The following is a 24313-nucleotide window of genomic DNA, read 5'->3' on the forward strand; positions in this document are numbered from 1 at the left end:
TATGTTTTGTTGTGGCGTGCATCAAAATACCCAAAGATTAAAGGTTTGTACAAAACAGTTCATTCAGGGACACCCTGTACCTCAGAAGTGAACTAGATTTTTATCCTTGATTGAAAAAAGAATTAAAGTGTGTGTTATTCTTTATTTTCAAAACTGAAGTTTCAAATTATTCGGATTTGTGAACTGATTAACTTGAAAGGGAAATAAAAATTGGAATGAAATTCGTGTTCTTTTCAGGAATCTCGGAATCGCCTACTGTGTGATGTATTACTGAAATTTTGGAGAGTAGTAATCTTTGTGCAAATAAAATCTAGTTTGAACAAGGCAAAAACTTCAACTTTGTACTTTCAATGGCGCGGAGACTGGAAAGGAAGCAACCAAAGCAATTAAAATTGAGTCGACCATGGGATTTTGTGATATTAAAACGTGGCAACATTATATCCGTGACGGTGATATGGCAAACAGGCCAATATGCATTTACATCATACTGGGCTCATTTTAGTTTTGATTCTCACGTAAACAGGACCTCGCATAAGAAACTACAGATAGTTGAATATGGTTGTTCCTGTCATTGCCTGTGCGGAAATACACGTGGTTAGGACCAAGGACCTGTTTCGCAAATACTAACTTATTACTAGAGATCTTGTGATTTAAAGGGGATTTATCATGCCTATCAATCGTGCGGCTTTGTAGAACAAGCCCCGGATCTGTCAAATACCTCACCACAAGCTAACCTTTAAAAGCTTTCATACTATGCTAGCTTATACTGGTGTTAATAAAAAGAGCAGATTTAAAAGATTGCCAATAATTCAGGTATTTTGGTATTCCTGGAAGTAATAAATAACATAAAATAAACCATCGCAAACAAATAAACTCGACACATTTTGGGTCAAGAGAAGAGAAACTATTTGCAAACTCAACTGCTACTGTAATATTGCCGACTCACAGATTCTGAAGCTGCATGCATGGTGCACATGATGATCTTGACTGACCTTGAAACTCTTGGTTAAAGAGTTTTCTTCAGTTCTTGTAGCAGTATCAGTACTAGCTCTTATGGAATTACGGCACATATTTTATTGTAGCCTATATAGAATGGTTTTGGCCTACAAGTGTCACTATCAATTCAAACAAACCGTTTCAACCTTAGCATAGCAAGTTATATGCCTAATATGACTAAACATGTCCCACTGGTACCAAGTCATTAGATAGGAAGATGTTGGTCATGGCCATGTGACCGCCAAATCGAAACGTCCTCCTTTAACGGTCACAATTGCGAACTTGCCACTGAAAATTCTTGTTCCGGTGTTTGGGTCACTTTGAAATCACTGACACTCAGCAAGACTGTTGACTTTGTGAAAAAAAATTGTCGGGACACGGAATAGCTTGCTATTAATTGTTGTGTTGCAACCAACACTGTGTAGTACTTTTTTGTTCTTTGCAACTGTTTGCGACCTTGAATAGATCTATCAACTGGAATGAACTAATCTATTCAGTTACTGTTTGTGTTGCACCGCTGGTTTTATTTATTTTTTCTCATACATGTACACAAGTTCACCTGTATTTGTGCTGAATACGGCATGTTACAGATGTGATATTGAGTGGTGTAAGGAACTGCATGTCAGAAGTCTGAGTGTTTTAACCAGTTTTGTTCTCACAGGCAAGGTAATGTAATTTTTGATTAGACACATCTCTCTAGTAAATTTAAGCTAATTTAGGAGATAAATCACTCTTTTAAGAGTTAAAAAATAGCCATATCTGTGAGTGACCACCTTATGGTTGACTGAATTTCACTATCCTGTCTATAATTATTGAAGTGCATATCCAGTGTCATCAAACTTTAAACACGTCATATACCATTAATTATACTGCACCTCTATCCTGTCAGTGGTAGCTACAACTTAACCATGTTAACTGCTGCATAAGAGAAGGAACATAGAACTTGAGTTGGACATGCATCTCATAATGAAATACATCAAAAAGCTCCGTAGCAGAACAGAAGTGAAACTGAAAGAACCTGAAGTCAGCACAAATAGGCCTACTATAGAATTAGTCGTTGCAAGAGGCAATGTCTCCATAGCAATACAGTAGGGCACGTTGCGGTGGTCTGGTGGTAGATCATTTCAGAGGCATTCCTTGATCTCTTTAGATTCGTGTAAAACACAGGCAAATAATAGAAATGAACCATACTGTTTGAATGTTTGAACAGGATGTCAAAGAACAGCTGGGTTAATATAATGTCACAATGTGTGTATCGACTTTGTCTCTGGAAATTTATTGTTAATCTATACTGCATAATTATTATGTTTATTTATTTATTTACAAAAGCATCACACGTTGGTGCATAAGGAGCGTGTAATTAGTTATGCAATGTCAACATGGCAACGGATCTAATTACTGGACTTTGACATCTCAAAATGTCGCCTACGCTATTATAGCTAATGCGCCCAATTCACCAACTAGACATTGACCTTCGTGTGTTTTCATACGATCAGGCATTCTGGCAACCATACACGATACTTCATGATAGCTAGGCGCGGCAGCTTTAATGATCATCTGTGTCATCTCTGTAGTCGAATATATGTTTTCTGGTTATTACCATGCATTAGTGCTTGCTAATTGATGCAGCAAAATCAATTTGGTAGAATTTACTTCGAAGGTAGGTTACCTAATCGCTTTAAATACATGTGTATAAAAACATTTTGATATCAGTGAATACATATACATTCCTTCCTATTCAAAGCTAGTCATCTGGATCTGTCAACATACTAATAGCAATTTTTAAAGCTTTTGGACACATAGTATGACAGTTTACTCGTAGAAATACAGAATTCATTCAGATTCTATGAGTTGAGTAATATGGTGACAACTGTTCATTAATTAAGAGATTGGCATTAGTTAATGCTGAAACAACTAGAAGTGACATAGCCATGCTCTACTGATACGCTGATGTGTATATTTTCTCTTCTCAGAAAAGGTAAGTCAGTTATCGTAGTGATTTACTTTCATTTGCACAAACGTTCGTAAATATTGTATTGTCCGGAGTAAATTCAACAGCATACAAATCTAGCTTTAAGTTCCTATATTTACGGAAGAGATGTTGCTTGATTTGCAAACATCGGTCATAGTTCAATTATATAATTATTGTGTATTTATTATAATTCGGCGTAGTAAATTATGCAGTATAATAACAAAATATGACCTTGACGCATGTGAAGAGAAAATATATCTATTTTGGATTTTAGCTTTTTTACAGAATTTACAAAATAATTATTGTAATATGTGGGTATTACCCAACACTAAGGCAGACCACTAATGCATGACTATCTAAGCATGCTAAAGCTACGTTTTGTGTACAGTATCCATAACTACGAACATTTGTGTGTGATTATATACCATTACCAATGGCATCAGGACCAGCTGCGTTTATTTCAATGTCAGCTTATATAGCAATACCAAATCACTATTATTAGAAGTCTCTATTATGTGGCATGCAGCGTAAGGTAATTTACCATAAACGTATTCGTTTTCCAATATGGCACAAGCAGCATTACGAAGGTATAATGTTAAATGTCGGCCATTGGTAACAATATAATTTTGCCATTCACAAATTATCCAATATGGCAGAAATAGAAAAATGTTAATGTAAGTATATGGTGTCGCCAATGGACGAGGTACAAAACACACCAAGGATCAAAGGATGATACAAAAGTAAGCAAAATTACAACCGATGTTTCGAGCAGATAAACTGACTTCTTCAGGGACAAACGACAAAGATTATACAAGTGATATAAGCTAGTTATAAGTAGACTTGGGTAGCAAACAAAACCACAAAGTAGCGTCTCTACAGAAAGAAAGCTGCTACATTTCCTTATTTTACTTGTTCCAATACCTAAAAACACGACTTATCGCAGAACGCAATTGCACCAACACCATCAGGACCAGCTGATTGCGTATTAGAATACCAGTTTACCAAAATATAAGTTAAGTTTGGGATCGATATGTCGTTATGAATTTCTCTAAAACCTTACCAAGATTATTTTTAACACAACATGCATGTGGCATTATGCTTTAAATGATAAACAAAAACGGTTTCAGTTTCAGAATGAGATTCTGGTTGTCAATAAATACCTATATTTTATATTACCCGAAATGTGTGTTTTAATATGAAGACTGTTTTATTGGAGTAAATAGCATATAAAAATGATTATACCACAAGTAATTGGCCTGCTTTTAAAACACCAAAATAAAATACTTGTATTTTGGATATAGGTTTTAGTTAACATTCATTCGATTTATTTTGTTTTGGTTATATCTGTAATCTGCAGCTGCAATTAAGTGTCTACTCAGTATTATACTTAATGATGATTGCATTGTGCATTTAGGTATATACTTAGGTATATACCTCTGTTTAGATGTCATCGTTTTTTTGCCATGGGAGAGTAGGCCTATAGTGAATTTTGTTATATAGTAATTACAACATGTATTATATATCGGTAGCCATTAGTTTGCAGTGGTTATTGGTAAACTCAGTGTTAAAGTCGGAAAAAAAGGGGGGGGGGAAGATGACATTTTCGACAAATATCGTAATGCTGGTAGTTACCAATCATTCAAATCAGGTTTTTACAGGTTAGGCATAATTATGCTAATTGTACTTCTGTACTTGATTGTGTTTCTGCTAATCATGGGTGCTGCTCCTCGCCATAAATATGATAAACGGAAAAGAAGACACAATTCACGGTCAAAATGAATACTAGTATCCCTTTCTTTTGGAGAAACACAGTCATGTCCTGTTAATTAATTACATTTTACATTAATTGCAGAATATCTGAACTGAAACTGGAATAAGCCATCGAAACTAATCAAAAGTGAGTGATCATGGCGGAGGAAGTCGAGAATCTATTCGGGGATGACCCGGCATCCGTTGATGTCTGGATGCCTAAATTATTGGATGCCATGAAAGCAGACGACAGCCAATTTGGTGAGGTAGCGGATACGGCTTGGGACGCCATTGAAGACAAAGTTATCAAAGCCATAAAATCGGCGTAAGTATTGTTTCTTGCAAGAAAACTTCTAGTTCGGATTATAGGGTTAGGGCTAGCAATATTAAGAGTCCATGTCTTTAATATTTTAGTGTTAGTTCAAAGCATAATTTTTCCTTAATTTTATAGTGTGACATAAATTTGCGTGCATATTGTTCGCTTTAATTATGATCCCATGTCTACAACATAATATATGTATACACATTTGTAACGGGTCACTAAATAAAATGAAAAATCATGATATTGAACCCATAATAAAGCACGTGCGATGGATGTCATAATACAGTTGATTTATAATTATTTCAGTGATATTTATATGAAGTTGAGTGCAATACTCAAAACGGTCATTCTGTTTTCATCATTACGTCGCGTCGTACCGTACTTGTTCGAAAGACACAAGTTCAGCTGTTATAAGAATGAATATATTCTACGACAAAATACGACTTAAGTCGTGTCATATTTATCCTCTTACCTTTCTATCAACTCTAAATCACACGTCTGAATTGCTTAAATATACATCTATGATTAACGACCCCTTAATTTTCTTTGTTTACTTTCCAGAAAAGGCAAATTCTCCAAGCAGTTTTTAGATCTATGCAAATTCGCAGCAGAAAAGCGTAGATTACATTACTACAAGTTGTTAGCAGAAATTCTTGAAGAAAAGAGCCTCATTAACACCTGGAAGGTACATTAGACTTCAAGCAAACTATATATTTAAAGACCCATCTAGTTGATCAGGCAAACTTACAAGGCCAACCCAATTAAGAAGGCTTAAAATATAATCAAGTCAATGGTCACCTCTATACCACAAAAATTTACACAACTCCCAATTTCATGGGTTTTCCAGATATTTGGAGCGGCCTTTAACAATAGGTTTACTTTTGCATATGTAGGTTTACTTTTGCATATTATTCAATGCAAAAACAGCAGAGCAACACTTGAACACTTTATCTACATTTATTTATTTATTTTATTTTTAATGCCTAAGGTTTGTACAGTGAGGTTATAGGTATGTTAATTTATAAACACTAAAACACGTAAGATATGAGTATGTTTATGTTTTTAACATATTAACATAAATATCTTCATATTTTTACGTGTTTTAGTGTTTATAAATTAACACCCCATATACCTTCACTTAGCTAATAAAGTATTCAAGTGCTTATTAAGTGTTGCTCTACTGTTTTTGCACTGTTAATCTCTTATATGCGTCAAGAAGTGTAAAGGAAGTAAAAATATGAAAAATATAAGAGACAACAAAAACGTTAAAAAAATAAGATGAACATGCGACTTATCAGCTATTAGTATTACTCTTTCCAGTCTATTCTAACTTTAAAAATGTTACAGCCAACAAAATTATTTGAGAGCTTTTAACCTTCCTTCAATTTCAGGACAATATAGCGGTTGCAGAGAAATTAATAGCGAGTTTTGAGAACCCAGCTGATTTGATCCGAACAAAAGACGACGATTGGTGGGGACCGGACAGGAAACCTAGTGATTGTGAAATGGGAGAAGCCATACAAAAATGTATGGAACATATGGTGTCAGCCTTCGGGTAAACATGCCAGTCTACAATGGTCTAAAGGTTAAATACTACTGATGAGCAGTGCTTGAAGAAAAAGGCCGCGGACTATTTTCTTGCAGGCCATCTGAAATAGCTACTTTAAAATCACTGAAAATGCAAGCTATATAGCCAAAAATGTCACAATTTTAGAGTAACATGCAGAATGATATTTTTTCTATCATTATTTTACTACAGTTCTGATGAAAAGTTTCCCAACATTCATCCACTAGACATCGATTTTCCCACCCTACTGGTGTGTTACTCTCAGGTCCCAAAAAAGGATGGCGCACTGTAAATTTGTGGTCTTTACACTTCAGTGGTTAAAATGCCGGGGTTAAAACAAGGGAAGTCTCAGGTCATTTATGCTAAAATTTTGGTAATTTGGGGATTTAACCTTAAACTTCCATTTGATCTTCCAATTTTTTGGCTGTGAAAGTTCCATGTATGAGAAATTGATGGTATTGAACCTATATGATGTTGCATTTTTTGGGACTCTGTGCATGCCTACTAGAGACAATACAACAATTGTGTTACTTAATGGAAACGTAAATTCGAAATTCAGTTTAGCTTTAAACTTAATAAAGGAAGAATTAAAAAAATAGATGAAAAGTATTCTTACTTCATCTGGTCCTACGATATAAATTTTATTTATTTTCTCTTTTGTAATCGCGAGCATTAACATGGTTAAAATGGCATATACCTATATCTTGATATTGTTTGGTCATAAAAGGTTACAGATTTCTTTTTTCGTCATTTTCAGCAAAGGTAAAATCATCAAGAAGGTTAACAAGCAACTTGTCGGACTTGTTACTAAATGCTTCCAAAGTGGCAAAGAAATGCACATCGTTGTTGTCTATGGACTTGTACATAACGACATGAGCTGGGACGTAAGTAAAAAAACAACTTGATATGATTTTATTTCAATTATCCACGATAAACCATGATACAACAGAAACAGTCATATTAACCATGTTATGTCAAAATGGAGGAAATTTGAATTGATGACACTGGCAAGATCCTGTAATTTTAACACGCATGTGATGCCAGCTTTTTGATAAAAAAAAACTCGGTTTTGCCAATTGAGGAGCAGCGTGGCACACTGGTTAAGGTCTTTGCCTTTGGTGCGAGAGGTCCCGGGTTCAATTCCCCCCTCTCCCCGTGGTTCGTCTGGTAATGGCGGGGCAGATAGTCCATGATAAAAGACCTCGTTACAGTCGGTTCCGATTTCTAACGTCCGAATGTCGGCTACACTTGCCTGTCCTATAAAATAAATACCCAGACCAGTAGCTATCTACGGCAACCCCCTTCACCAGGTCACTTGAGCCTGGCCGAAGTTTCGTCGGGCATTATCTCCTAGATTTCAGCTGTTAATGCCTAGATATGCTCGACATAAAAAAAATTGAGACTGTTAAAAACTTAGAAAGAACGTCGTGCAGATGTTAGTTCTAGGATATTCAAATTGCCGGTCTTTCGGTAGTGCAACTACGCTCGGGGAATTGCCGATATTTCTGGAGGTTATACAGTGGGCATCACAGAGTAAACCCCAAATTAAAGAAACACACCCGCTGAATTATTTACTGAGTCCCAAACCTAATCAATATACACAGAGAATCTATCTTATTAATTAGAGATCTATTTTCTTCCAACAGAATACCGAAAAACTGTATCCTGCGTTATTTAAAGCAGTTGGAGAATGGATCAGTCGCGATTCTGTAGATTTATCAACCGTTGGGCCAACGGAAACGAGTGCAGCGTCGCAGTTATTCCAAAACTGCTTCCAAAATTCAAGGTAAATTTTTTCAAAAACAATACTTCCATCCCAGCTTTCACGTGATACCATAATTGAAACGGTATTGATCAATTTGTCGATATCATGTCCATAGTCCCCAATGAGTTATTGCAAGGAGATGTTTAATTTATGGAATAAATATTTAAAATGGCGATTCAGACACATCTTTTAATAAAAAGCAAATACCAGACTCAAAGTAACTATCGTAATTTATTCATTTTGTTGTCATATCTCTAGTTCCCCATTGACATACTCAAAGGAAGTATTCATTTCATGGAATGAATGTTTGCAGCACGATCTAGAAGGAGAGCCGTTATGTTCGGGATATGGCCAAGTCATCATGAATATCCTAACTGGATTTTTAATGAAAGTAAGCATTTTTATTTTCACGATGTCATTATTCAAATCTTAAAAGGTCAATCAGTAGCGATGAGGGATGTACCGTTGACCAAAGAAATGGATTATCCGTTGCATAAAAAGGACAGTTAAATTCTTTTTCATTGTTAAAAAGGCATGAAGTAATAATGGTTGTAGCTTTTTATGCGGCGTAACATTTATACCTACCTTGTCTCTTTGCATGCAAGCAAATGTAAAAACATTCGCCCTAACCAACACACCCAACACAGATACTCAAATTATTACTTATGTCTTCCTTTTGCATACGATTTGTTGAAATTATTGTTGCCCACTACATGCCTATCTCGATACAATCATGCTACTAGTGTAAGCTTTCCCGATCTGGGTTGTACATGAAAAAACAAACCACGCCCACTAATGCCCGGCATTATTCGACGTTACAAAAATCAATTACCTCTTGCTGCTTACATTGAACCTTGTGATGGACAAGACATCGTTTTATACTGAATAACAACGATACGAAGCGTTACTGGCGATGGCGTAGAGTGGGATTTTCTACATTTTCAAATCGGTTGGGGGACATACTATCAATTACTATGAGCTCCCCACTCGTGCCCTATGACGCTTCGTTATATGCTACTAAAATGCCTTCTAAGTTGCTCCAGGAAGACGCAGCACACCCGGGCAGCACACTTGATCAATGATTACAACGGTTTCCAGGCACAGAGGCTTCAGTCTGGTCATACAGAAAATAAAGTCAAACATTGTTACATGCATCCATCCATACTGTTTTAATAATATTTATTATTGCATGTTTTTTCAATTCAGCATTACGGTACCATGGATGCAGTCCGAGACTTTGTCCCTGGTGTAATGAAAGTAATGAAATGTGATGTGCCCGTCCTTGTCCAAACGGCGTCCAGTTTCGTGACCTGTATCTACCAGCAAACTGAACTTCTTTCCCCATGTGCTGATGACGTGTTAGATGTATACTTGGAAGGAGATTCAAGTACAAGAATGATGTTGGGAAGTAAGTTTTTGCTTGATTCCTATCGTTATAATTTCCCCATTCAAGTTATCGCAAATAATATATTCATGCTTTATTAATCATTGCAGTTTAAGGGAAGGGGTGTGAACGTTTGGACAGTATTTATTGTGGAACATTAGAGCATATCAGACATATCGAATTGCATTCTGAATGCGAAGAATGTCCTTCTGATATCAAATAATTTTGATTTTTGAAATTCGCAATGTAATACACATTTTATGGCAAATCATTAAAATTGATATTTTTGATATTTAACAGTACTTGAAGTAAACTTTATAAATCTGATGATTTATACTTAAAGTGTATGTAGGTGGGATGAAAAGCCGATGATCAATTGAAAATTTTGACCTTTCGTATTGAAGATATGGATTTTTTTTCCCAAAACACCAACAGAAAAATAGGTCTTTTTGGGAAAAAAAAATCCATATCTTCAATATAAAAGGTCAAAATTGTCAATTGATCGTCGGCTTTTCCTTCCAGCTACATACACTTTAAGAATATATCATTAGATTTATAAAATTTATTTCGAGGACTGTTATATATCAAAATTTGAAAAATATCAAATTTTAATAATTTGTCATAAAATTTGTATTATATCGTAATTCAAAAATAAAAATTATTTGATATCAGAAAGACATGCTTCATATTCAGAATGCATTTCGATACGTCTGGGGTGCTCTCATGTCCCACAAAAAACACTATCGAAACGCCATAAACGCTCATTCTAGATCCCTTAATGTATTGTGATCTGGTTACCAAAATACAAATTAATGCGGAAAATATTACTGTTTGATATTTACTTCAGTGGCTTTGAAACCTCTGTACATATCAAGCTCAGACAAAATCATGCGTCGATTCAGTGCCTTACTTGAAGAATATGAAGACATGCCTAAAGATCAGCGTATGATGGTGTACATGATGTGGGAAGAGGTCGCCAAAGATCAACCGGAGGTAAGGCGCGTTGCAAGCTAGTAAGTTCTTGCTTTAGTATTATTGTAAAGGCACGATGGACTTTACCGTATCACTTTGTAATACTAGTATCTCAACCGCAACTTCAATTTGAAACAGTATTGTGTTTTGATGAATCCAAGTTCCAAGTGTGTAAAAAATATTGGATGCAACACATAATAATGATAAAATTGGATGCTTTACGCCCAATGTTTATTGGTCTCGCTATGAGTTTTAAAATATTGGACTCGACTACGTCTCGTCCAATATATTTTAAAACTCATAGCTCGACCAATACATATGGGCTCAATCGATCCAATTTTATATCAATGTTTTCTAATAGATGCTGTAATGCTATGTTTATTGTATCGAAAAGTTTAACCTTTTACATCTAAATCAGATAAGGCGCGGCTTATACCTTTATAAATACGGTATACTTGCATATGACAAGTAGCCTACATCAGGAGGACAACCATCTTTGTCCAAGCTCAATGACCCATTATTTCTTAATTAATGCAGTAGGCATACACTGCCAATTTTAATCTTTCTTGTTAATACTTTAATTACCTCGGTATTTTCGTTAGAAATTGATTCCTCATATTGCTTCGATGATGGAAGACATCACCAACCAGCGATGCAGCTACCAGGTACTCTCTATACTTAGCGCATTGTCAGCGACAGTACCGGAACAGTTTGAGGAGAAATTAGACGACATGGTCAAGGTTGCAGATCAAATGCCACATTCGGTTTACCAAACCGGGACCATAATTGCCAATGTTGGTTTGAGAAATCAGGTACAATTTTACAGCAGTAGATTTTCCTTTCTCTAGATCTATATAAAAGAGCTAATATCTTCCCGGGAAAAGCAACGAACCTAATTTGTTGGGGATCTATATTAGACAACGTCTATCTATTATTGTGAGTTTCTTTCTTCAAAAGCAATTCTTGTCGATTTATATTCAATTAAATCATCTGTCAACACTGCAAAAACAAGTGTTTATATTTAAACACCATATTGTGTTTATCAGAGCAACACTTAATAAACACATAATTCATGTTAATGGTCTAACACTAATGTTAATGGTCTAACACTAATGTTCATAAATTAACACTTGGTGTTATATTACAAACATTAGTGTGTGTAATATAACACCAAGTGTTAATTTATGAACATTAGTGTTAGACCATTAACATGAATTATGTGTTTATTAAGTGTTGCTCTGATAAACACAATATGGTGTTTAAACATAAACACTTGTTTTTGCAGTGAAGTTATTATGGTTGGGTTTTAGTGTGTTGTTTAATTTGGTAAAATGATCGAACTCAACACATGCTCAAAGGAAGACTTTGTACCCGATAAAGGCTGTGCTGCATAATATTCAGTTTGGAGAGAAAAAAAGACACTAAAGCTTTTCAACAATAATTCATCATAATTCGTTTGTTGTGTGACCCTTAAGGGTATCCGTAGGGAGAACACTTTGTTTTACGGCCAGGTCTGGCCAGGTGCATGTTTGTTCGCAGTCTACAGGTGTAACTAGGTTGTTGTATATTCTATAATTTTCCTGGTGTGTTAACTGTGATTACATCTAGACACCAGTTTATTTTTTATTTGAACGGGACCCTAATTTAATGAGAAAAACGCCGAAATAGAGAGGCCCGGCAAAAGCCGATTTGCAGACAATTTTGTAGCTACAGACAGCTCGTATTCCATATAACAACTACGGAAACCAATCAGTGCCAGAAGTGTTGATTTATATTTCATCCACTTAGGTTTGGCTTAACCCACTAAAAGGTGAAACTTTAAGGCTGATCATTTTAATTATAAATGTAGTGTGTGTGTGTAAAAGTATATTTCTGATCATTTTAATTATAAATGTAGTGTGTGTGTGAAAGTATATTTCTCAAAATGGAGGAGAGCGCCTATGACTATTGTCCGTTCTGCTACATGGTCTATGATAATTATTTTCTTACCGAAATATATTCACTTAACACAGACCACGGTTGCCAAACAAATGAGGGCAAACCGCGGGTCAAATCATTGAAAAGTCGCCCAATATTTTTTTATCAACCGTTGGTTTCTATGAGATAAAAAACTACCAGAAGTCGCGTAAGCCAATGTTGAGAAGTACCGAAATATATTCACACAGACGGTTGCCAAACAAATGAGGGCAAACCGCGGGTCAAATCATTGAAAAGTCGCCCAATATTTTTTTTATCAACCGTTGGTTTCTATGAGATAATAAACTACCAGAAGTCGCGTAAGCCAATGTTGAGAAGTCATGCAATATTTTTCTTAACCATCAATTGGTGTCTATAGGACAGGAAATTGTCGCGAGGAAAATCTTCAAAACTCATCCTATTGACCTAGGCCTATTACATCGCGGGTTTGGCAACCCTGCAATATATACAGTTATATAACATCGCACCGCATTGTGAGGTGAACGAACTGAATGTTGACATTGTATTCAGGATTTAAAACAAGAACTGTCTTTAACCAGACAATGCGGTTGGTATAAAACATAGCGTGTGATATCATGATATCAACTTCAAAATCTAAAATCAAAAGTAAAGAAATAATTTAGGGCGAAATAAATAAACAGCGTACAGCAGGTGCTATCTTGTCAATAATGATAAGAGGAACATGAAAAAACCAGCAGAGAGCATGCACCCCAGTAAAGAGTTAAATAAAGCAAGGAAAAATCATAATGTGCAGAAGGCCTACTTTTCGGATGATATTCACAGAAACAAAAATAAAGAACTAAAGATCTAAAAACAAAAGTAAAGAAAATGAGGGCGAAATAAATAAACAGCGTACAGCATGTGATGATAATTATACACTTCGACCAAAAATTAAAAAAATACTTAACACGCGACATAAATAAACAGCCATCTATCAAGAATGACAAGAGGAACATGAAAAAAAAACACCTAATATATGAGAGCATGCACCCCAATAAAGAATTGCTTTAAAATAAAACAATGAAAAATCATGACATGTGAAATGTATGTTGATACACTTATAAATAATACTCAAGGGTGAAATAAAAAACACCTTATCTACCGATATTTCCACAGTTAAACATACTCAGTGATCACTTGTACTGAAACAAAAATAAAGAAATACTTCACAAATGATAAGAGGAACACATAAAAAATAAATAAGCGAGCATGTCCCCAAAAAAAATTAGTAAAAGATAAAATAATGATAAAACGTACAAGAAGGGGCAAAATATTTGTCGCAAAAACTTATTAAATGCTCATTTGCTCTAAGATATTTAATGTTTGCAATTTACTCCTAGTTTATCATTTATTTATTATTTATCTAGGCTTATATATCTTTTATTTATTTATCTATTAATTTATCTATTTATCAATTTATTTCAATATCATTATTATTAAGTGCCTATTTATAATGATATTTAAATCTATCAACATTATGCTTACGTCATCCAGGAGTTATTATCCCACTTGAAATCGCCATATAAACACAAATTAATAAAGAAATACCCAATGGGTGAAATAAAAAGCATGATCTATCTTTTCAAGAATGAAAAGAGGATATAAAAATATAACAGAGCATGTCCTATAAACATGATAAAGAATTATTTAAAATCGTACAAATGTGAAACATGTAATATGACATATACTTAAGGGATCTGGAATGAGCGTTTTGAGCGTTTCGACAGTATTTTTGTGGGAAATGAGAGCACATCAGACATATCGAATTGCATTCTGAATACGAAGAATGTCTTTCTCATATCAAATAATTTTCATTTTTTGAAATTCACGATATAATGCAAATTTTATGACAAATTATTAAAATTTGATATTTTTCAAATTGTTGATATATAACAGTCCTCGAAGTAAATTTTATAAATCTAATGACATATTCTTAAAGTGTATGTAGCTGGGAGGAAAAGCCGACGATCAATTGAAAATTTTGACCTTTCATATTGAAGATATGGATTTTATTTCCCAAAAGACCTATTTTTTTTTTGGGGGAAATCCATATCTTCAATACGAAAGGTCAAAATTTTCAATTGATCGTCGGCCTTTCCACCCAGCTACATATACTTAAAGAATATATCATTTAATTTATAAAATTTACTTCGAGGACTGTTATATATCAAAAATATCAAATATTTAATGATTTGTCATAAAATGTGTATTACATTGCGAATTTCAAAAAATCAAAATTATTTGATATCAGGACATTCTTAGTATTCAGAATGCAATTCGATATGTCTGATGTGCTCTAATGTCCCAAATAAATACTGTCCAAACGTTCATACCCCAGCCCTTAACATTAAACAAAATAAAACGGTCATGATAATATGACATTAAGGGCGAACACCACTAATGAAGCGTCTTGGTTGAAATGCACGTGAAAATTAATGTCTTTCTTTGCTTAATTTGAGGCCTTTTTGGCTCTCATAGTTGCCTGATGTACCCCGTTACATTTTATTAAGAAACAAGGTAGTATAGTTTCTCTCCATTGATTTTGCAATAGCGTCTCCAGGAGGGGGGCTCAGAGGGGCTTTCAGATTTAGGCGGTGGGGGGGGGGGGCTTAATGGCTAAAATCGCCAAAAACCAAAAACCGCCTGATTTTACATATCCCTCTAGCGTTGGTTGTCAGTAGATTGCAGTCACTCCTCATCAAGTGTTGACAAAGACAACAGTGGTTGTTGAAACGTACACAGTAATTGCATTTTCTTGGATCAGATACTACGAACTCTGGTTTACTAGTTTACTCTACCGATCCTGATGAATTTGTTCAATCAATAACGATATCTGGGGGACCAATCACAAGCCAGATTCATTTAAAGATGCATTACATCATGACCAATTTTAGTTAGGCCAGAAATTGGCCTAACTCTCCATAGAATCCCGTGTTAAAAAGTTATCCGCAATCCAAAGTCAGTAGTCCACTTGGGAAGCTAACAAACAGAGGGCGTACGGTGACTGAAAAGATTAGATGTGAAAATCTATCAATTGTGCACAAATAATAATCAGAGTTTTAAGCTTAAATGCAATAGCCAGAAGCACAATTGGCAAGTGGAGTACGGAGAAGTCTAGCTACACCCTGGAAGGAAAAAACAGTATTTTGAAACGAGGAAATGTGCAATATGACTTAATGTAATACATTAGAAAAGGCTTAAAAGGCAACTATTAGGCCCTGATTCATATTTAATCATCATTTAGGCCTGTAAATTAGATTGTCTGTGTAAATTTAGCAGGATCCGACTTTTTATGACGACTTTCAAAATGTGTTACATTTCAGAAACACCAAGCTGTTTGTGAGGTGGCGTTAGCTGTATGGGTTATAGGTTGAACTTTTTACAATATTTCTGGAAAACAAATCCTGAAATCCATATATTAATTTTTACAATGGATGTCGTCATCTGACCTTCTGCTTGCAGAAAGGGGAAGTTTTGAAGAACTGAGTTGTTTTCCCGGCCCCTGTCTGTACAGAAAGTCAGTGGGGTTATTTACTGGTGTGCACCCTAAAAGGCCCTTGTCATAACCAATGGTGGCGGCATGATTTTTCCCGTGCATGAGGGTTTAGGGAAAATTAAATTATATGTCTAAACTTGAGGTTGCATGTGTAAAACATGGTCTTTTTTAACGCATGTTTGGGGTATTGAAATGATATTTTTTGGCTTGCACAATCATGGTAAAGATCCATGTCATACATAAGAGATTATAGGACATACAATACTTGGTAGGCCTAATGATAATGCGTAAACTTTGTACCTGTTAGGGAACTGAAATCAGACTGAAAACACAAACGTCATTCGAGGCTCTGTCTCACCAGTTGCATTTACAAGGCCCTTGTTATAACCAGTGGTGGCGGATGATTTTTTTCTGGGGGAGGAAGGGTCACACAAGGTTCTGAACAGAAGCGTCACATACGGACCAACCCACACTACCGAGAACCGCGAATGCCGAGAACCGCGAAAGCCGAGAACCGCTCTAGTTTGATATTGCCTTTGTTTTTTAAAATTTATACTTGTGTTATTTCATGTGAATTATGGGAAAAAATAAAATATCTTGTATATCTTGTATATCAATATTATCAGCTTGGTCCTATAGGCCCAAAAGTTTAACCTGAGTCATTTTAACAAATTAGGGCCCGATTAAATGATTCACCAGAGGAGCCATGAGAAATATCGTAAAACTCATAATTAATTGGAAATCTACAGTAATTTTATATGATTTTTCCTGATACGTCCCTTTCAAATATATACACAAGAGGTGTATTTGAAAGAACTTTTGCCACTTATATTATGGACAATCCTGATGAACGTATTCCCGGATCACACTGTATTACATATGTTTTGACAGTTGCTGCATGTTTTTCTTAAGAATGATAAGAAATCCGCATTGAAGTTTTTACTATTATCTTTTTAACGTTCTTAATATGTTCTTCTAATATCATTCACATTCAGGAACAAGCCGAGAGGTGCCTTAAGATCTTGTCAGAGCAGGTTGCTAAGGCAACTGCTGTATGGCAACTGACTCTCTTACAGCAGATGAAACGAATTGGACTCAAACATAAAGAGGAACTCAACAAATATCGAAGTCAAATAGAAGCACTGAAGGACAGTCCCCAGTCGGGAATGTCAGAAACTGTCCAGAATATTATTGACTATTTAGAAGGCAGAAGGTACTTGGTTCATATGGGGAAATTTCTTTGGCTCAACCAAATTGCCTACCCTTGCCAATTATTTAGGACTGAATGAGGTTTTATTAATGTAAACGTAGCTTGCTTACATATATAGTTTTAACGCAGATCCTAGTAATAGGGTATGTGGTTCATGCTGTGGTAGATCAGTTGGTTAATGTAATACCTTAATTTAAATATAATTTGGGCATTTTGTTTTACTTGGTCAGTTGTTTTTGGAAAGATCCAATATGATTTTTGCTAAATTTAATTACCTTGTTTATCTATTCTTTGATTTATCTTGATAATATTTTGGATATCAAAATACTATAAGACATCATAAGCTATGACAAGACAAGCGTATATTGAAGCGATACCGCCGCCTTTTTCAATCGTGATATTATCACAATATTCTTGTCATCTTTATCTTATCTTAACCACAGTCTAGAAACGTTGGATGATCAGATTCAAGAAACGAAAGAGGACGTGAAGAATCTTGATAACCGGGTTACCGAGACAGAGAAAGACGTTGATCGCTTAGATAAAACCGTTACTGAACAGGGACAAGATTTGCAGAATGTCAAAAACGAGGTCAATGAACAAGGAGAACGATTGGACGAACTGGAAGAAGTTGTTGATGAAACTGTGGAAAAAGTGGAAGAAATCGACCACAAGGTATGTTGGTATCTTACAACCTTTTATGCAACTTTTAATACTGTAAATAATGTCATATAATTTTGTATAAATAATTGACATCAACATAGAAATTGCTTCAATGTTAACATTTACTTATAACCTTCAGTAATCATTCAGAGTTCTTTACCAATATGTTTGGCATATGGTAGGTATAATTATAAGCCTACGTAATTATAATCATCTGAACTGGCCGCGAGTACTTTGCCATCGACTCAAGTGAATTCTGTGTATCGCTACAACTATTATTCAGCGCAGTAAAGTGAGCGGGAGATGAATTGTGTGATTAAATTATCAATCTGGTTCAAGTGAGAAAGAGTTTTGCTCCAGTGAGAAATAGTTTTGCTCCAGTGAGAAAGAGATTTGCTCCAGTGAGAAAGAGTTTTGCTCCAGTGAGAAAGAGTTTTGCTCCAGTGAGAGAGAGTCTTGCTCCAGTGAGAGAGAGTTTTGCTCCAGTGAGAGAGAGTTTTGCTCCAGTGAGAGAGAGTTTTGCTCCAGTGAGAGAGAGTTTTGCTCCAGTGAGAGAGAGTTTTGCTCCAGTGAGAAAGAGTTTTGCACCGGTGAAAGAGAGTTTTGCTCCAGTGAGAGAGAGTGCTCCAGTGAGAGAGAGTTTTGCTCCAGTGAGAGAGAGTTTTGCTCCAGTGAGAGAGAGTTTTGCTCCAGTGAGAAAGAGTTTTGCTCCAGTGAGAGAGAGTTTTGCTCCAGTGAGAGAGAGTTTTGCTCCAGTGAGAGAGAGTTTTGCTCCAGTGAGAGAATGTTTGCCAAGAAAGCCACCACTCTTTGATAATAACTTTCGACCTCTAATGAAAAGCTGGCATAATCATTTAACAACTTCTTTCTCATCAGACGATTCACAACGCACCTAAATGGTCTCGAGACGTCTCCAAACTTCTCAATCCCGAGCATGAATATGACTGGCGTTACTTGGCTATACGACTCGGATTCAACAGCGAAGATATCCGGAATTGGGCACTCTCTCCTGATCCCACAATGGCAATATTGGCCGAGTGGTATACCATACATAAAAGCAGTGAGGCAACCTATGCAATACTGACAGCTTTGGAAGATATGGGAAGAAGTGATTGTACTGAAATAATCGAGCAGGCACTGAGAGAAGCAGGTTAGTACATTCATTAACCAAATGGTTCAACCGGCACCATATGAAAAATAAAAACAAATGTTGGTATTTATACAGCGCCTTTCACATGTGCACATGTATACCAAAGCGCTTTACATCTATAATGGAATTTCCGCTGTTGTTAGAATATGTCAGCTGCCATACAATGCCCAAGGCATGCTCATACCTTTGGACGGCGCTTAATGGACAATACTCATATCAGCTCCCCATTTCACCCCTGGGTAGAGAGAGGCAAGTAAAGTAATGCGCCCTGTCCAAGAGCACAAAATGATGACACCGCCGGGGCTCGAACTCGCAATCCACCGATTTCAAGGCAGAGCCAGTACCGCTGCGCCAACGTGCCCTCAAAATATGATTGGGTTGTGTGGTATTTGCTTTTCATAGTGATGAATTCCAGATCATTTTAAACTGCATTCTTTGATTAGCACAACCAATGAACAATGAGGATGACATTTTTGTCCAAACCTCATTACCCTACATTGAAATGAACTATCGAATTCATGTCACTATCTGACCTTATCATTCTATATCCTAAGCTATCCTATCATTCACAGATCAAATGGTTCCAAGAGCACCTGCACCAACCGATGGTGAGAAACCACCGAAAGTGTTCTTAAGTTACCAATGGGATCATCAACCTGAAGTGAAAGCGCTGAAGACACATCTGGAGATGGCTGGATACACCTGTTGGATGGACATTGGACAGATGGGAGGAGGAGATCAACTGTATGCGAAAATTAACGAAGGCATGAGATCATCCAAGATTGTACTTTGTATGTGTACTGAGAAATATTCAAAGTCAGAGAACTGCAATAAAGAGGTAATCATCATACAAATCTATCATATCGATGTGTGTGTTCATAATACACCACAAAGCTACATCACGGATAATTCTTTTTCGAGATATCTATTGAAACATCCAAAATTGTGCTTAATCAATAAAATTGTCTTTCGAAATCAGGCAAACTTCCGCTTCTAAAAACCCAATGTGTTAAGTTATGTGACTTGTTTTGTTGTTATGTTGCCTATGTCACCTTACTTATAGAAATTAATTAATCACCAATTTGTGTTCATTATCTGATACCTGCTGACATGCATTGCTATAGGAATGGTTTGCTGATCAAGGTCACCGTTCTGCAACATCTTACTACAAATAAACTATAACAGATGCAAATCTTCAACATTTTGTTTGAATCATTTGCAGGTTAATCTTGCCAATCTGTTGAATAAACCCATCATACCAATCCTAATCGATAAGATGGCATGGCCGCCAGAGGGATCCATGAGTATGCTCTTCGCTCAACTACTCTATATCCAACTGTACAACGACAAGGAATACGTACGAGGAGATAAGTTCTGGGAGGATGCAAAGTTTGCAGAGCTTCTTGCACAGGTCAATTACCATGCTGCTCCAGATCAAGAGATGATAACGGATGGTAGGAGGCTTTGTTTTTGTCTTATATTTAGATCGCCGTTTGCACTGTTTGTATATAGGCCTACCCTCTGTGGCGTTCGGCTTGAGCCACTGTCTCTACAACTTTTTTGAAACTAATTATACAATCTGATGAACATACTTGTACGAGCCTGGTACACTTGCACAAACCTGATGAATACACTTGCACGAACCTGATAAATACGCTTGCACGAACCTGATGAATACACTTGCACAAACCTGATGAATACACTTGCACGAACCTGATAAATACGCTTGCACGAACCTGATGAATACACCTGTACGAACCTGATAAACACATTAATTGCACAAACTAATGCATACACACTTGCACAAACCTGATAAATACACTTGCTTGCACGAACCTGATGAATACACTTGCACGAACCTGATAAATACGCTTGCACGAACCTGATAAATACGCTTGCACGAACCTGATGAATACACCTGTACGAACCTGATAAACACATTAATTGCACAAACTAATGCATACACACTTGCACAAACCTGATAAATACTCGTACACTTGCTTGCACGAACCTGATGAATACACTTGCACGAACATAACTCTTCATGATAGCACAACTGTTGCATTATTTTTTAATTATGCAACAAAATGACATTAAACGCTGATCAGCCACCTGTTTGGCTAATGAACGTTCTTGAATCGGAGTATTTAGTGCCAGTATTTATACCATATATGTTAACTTTTTTAAGTTAATCAAGTTAAAAAATAACTATTGTGTTAATGGTATTATAAATAGTCTTGACGATATTAAAACATATCAAATCTTTTCAATAAATAAACTACCTAGTATTTTGTGGTACTTTACAAAATCGTCTTTCTTCATGATCAAATTAATGCATCACAACATACCTTACACTCCCTATAAGTTTAAGGGTAACATAGAGCTGCCTTTTTGTGTGTGATTTTTTTCTTCAGAATATCGTAACTGGATTCCTCAGGTTGAAGACACATCCACAGAGGTGAAAAAAGCAGGAGATAAATCAGACAAGAATGCACCACAAGGAGAACAAAATCAGGTAAATGGTTTCACGCTATAGCATATGTGAATCTGCAAATGTGATTTACATGTGCGCTTTCCATATCGTGCGACTTCTCTGAAATACAAGTTTGTAATAAAAAATGTTTAAAATACTCATAAATAGATAAAGGGAGAGGGAAAAACACGCATATATACTTACCCCCACACACCCAACACCCCCTTTATTACACATATTACCGAGGACCTGAAAATGACGAAAAAAATTGACTTTCCGTGCTCCAGACCTTACCGATAATAATACTGATGAATGTATTTTGTTAGTTTCTACTACACACACCTTCCTCTCTCCTTTGTAAATTGAAGGTATCTGCCGATGCTCCTGATGTGTTCATATCTTACCAATGGGGTATGCAACCACAGATCAAGAAGCTCTATACCAGATTGACAAGCATGGGATTCCGTTGCTGGCTTGACATTAACCAGATGGGTGGCGGTGATCCACTTTACACCAAGATTGACAAAGGACTGCGGAACGCAAAGGTGAGTGAAGTGATTTTTGATATCGGGTTATCCATACGCACCGCCACACCACTGACTGCTAAAGGGGTCACAAGAAATACCCCCCCCCTCCTAACGTTACAAAACATTTCTTTGGATAACTTGACATACATTTCGTTGATCTGAAAAATTAAAAAACCTGTAAATAAAGGAATTTTCCTACCCTCCCAAAGTTATCTTTTTTGTTTTGGCCAAAAACAATGTCGAAATTTTCGTAGTTTCATACGCATGTCCCCGCACAAATACACCTTTTACAAAAAGGGATGGGTTTATGTTGCAACTGCTATATAGATAACGTTATACAATTGAATGCAGTAATTCGTCCTAGTTGTTGCATCATACATGGTAAATTCATGACGTAAATACTTTGAATATTCATAACATCTCTTCGTATACCTGCAGGTTGTCATCTCAAGTGTCACTGCCAAGTACGCATTATCAGCCAACTGCCGCAGAGAAGTAAGCTTAGCAGATGCCCTGCAGAAACCCATCATCCCTCTACTGATGGAAGACAGTATGTCATGGCCTCCAGAGGGACCCATGGGAATGACCTTCACACAACTTCTATATATAGACTTTAGCAAGGAAATTAGTGATCAGAAATTTGAGGAACTTGTACAAAAGTTAAAAGAACATGCTTCACCTCAATCTCCTGGACAAGAACCGGTAGTTGCATCTGTTGAAAATGGTAGCAAGGAGACACAAAAAGAAGCAGAGACAGTACAGAAACCATTAGAATCTCAAGTAGTACAAGCACAGCCTCAGCAATCAGAAATAGTAGAAGCTGAAGACGAGTCGAAGAAATCTCAAAAGAGTCCTAAAAAGAGTCCGAAGAAGAAAAAGAGTCCTAAGCAGAGTCCAAAGAAATCAAGACCCAATTCCGCAAAGAGATCTAAATCATGCTCAATACTATGATGATATTGATATTTAACAACATTATGTAATTGAAACGTTTTTAAATGTTATGCCTGAACCAATACATTGTTATTTCTCAACTGTTTAGTAAAAAGGAACAAAGCAACAAAATGAGTGGTATTATGAACTTAGCAATTATTGAACATGCAACATGATACACTAGTGCAATGTTATAACATTACAACCGAGCCCTGACCTTACAAAATATGATTTTAATATGTACATCTGAAAGATTATGGTTTCAATGTGAAAATATTGAATCATTATCTTACTATAATAAAAGTCAGAAACTAATTCGTGTCTGACTATCCTGTCAATCAAATTCCCCGCAGCCCGTGATTGGATAGCGCGCAAAGGGATGTTGATTCATCTGGTGCCTTCCTCGAAGAAAAGGAATAGTAGAAAATGGTGGACGATGCCAAAAAAATTCTAGGCATTGTTGACATGGTACATTCAGAAAAGAAAGTTTCCTATTATTAAGACCTCACTTTTGAGACGGTTTGTATATTTGAGGGTGCAAAACTAATCATAGGGTACGCTGTTTTTGCACTACATTCAGAAATTGTAATCATCACGACAAATCGTATAAACAGGCCGTTTCAGAGTTCAACAGGTGACGTCAGACGCGAACTTGTATTTTTAATTCCGATTTTTACTATAATCGTGATAATGGGCGGATTTGTAACAAAAAACAATTGATGTACAGGTGATTAAATCTGAGAGATATCCATATCTTATTTAAACAATAATTATTATCAAATTCTCTCTCCAAAGTTTTATTTTCGATTCCTAAAGATTTATTTTTATTCTAAGAGTGACAAAAACAATAGGACTTAAACAATATAAGTCGAGAGTCAGTATATTCCTATAGATTTAAAATATTGTAACGGTTTATAAATATATAAGTTGAATTTTAAATTTCAAATGATGTAAATGTTTGTCGTCAGGCCGTGAAAAGAATTTTAAACTTTGGAATTTAGGGACTTCGTTACGAAATCGGCGTTGTATAAGTCGACATTATAAACTTACACGACATATGATAACACAATTCTAAGGCAATTGTAGTTGGCCTTTTTGATTAATTCTCAAGGAATTTAGTAGTGCCTTTTTATATTTGAAATAAACAATTTTTTATTTTT

General features: G+C 35.9%; 1 protein-coding gene across 2 annotated transcripts; it reads left to right on the forward strand.

Annotated features, from left to right (window-relative positions):
* Window positions 1-1326: 1326 nt before the first annotated feature.
* On the forward strand, window positions 1327-23382 carry LOC140158532 (uncharacterized). Of its 2 annotated transcripts, none has more exons than XM_072181654.1 (18): window positions 1327-1662; window positions 4821-5042; window positions 5601-5724; window positions 6431-6594; window positions 7364-7490; window positions 8253-8392; window positions 8630-8762; window positions 9578-9779; window positions 10603-10748; window positions 11330-11539; window positions 17196-17413; window positions 17854-18085; window positions 18950-19223; window positions 19796-20061; window positions 20446-20677; window positions 21638-21738; window positions 22065-22241; window positions 22662-23382. In XM_072181654.1, the coding sequence occupies exons 2-18, from the start codon at window positions 4876-4878 to the stop codon at window positions 23172-23174; spliced, it is 3426 nt and encodes a 1141-aa protein (XP_072037755.1). In that variant the 5' UTR covers window positions 1327-1662; window positions 4821-4875; the 3' UTR covers window positions 23175-23382. The 2 variants fall into 2 exon arrangements, with proteins under 2 accessions (XP_072037755.1, XP_072037756.1); XM_072181655.1 differs by lacking the exon at window positions 1327-1662 and adding an exon at window positions 2524-2656.
* Window positions 23383-24313: the final 931 nt, after the last annotated feature.

This window comes from Amphiura filiformis, chromosome 8, assembly GCF_039555335.1.
Source record: "Amphiura filiformis chromosome 8, Afil_fr2py, whole genome shotgun sequence".
NCBI classification, from domain to species: Eukaryota; Metazoa; Echinodermata; class Ophiuroidea; order Amphilepidida; family Amphiuridae; genus Amphiura; species Amphiura filiformis.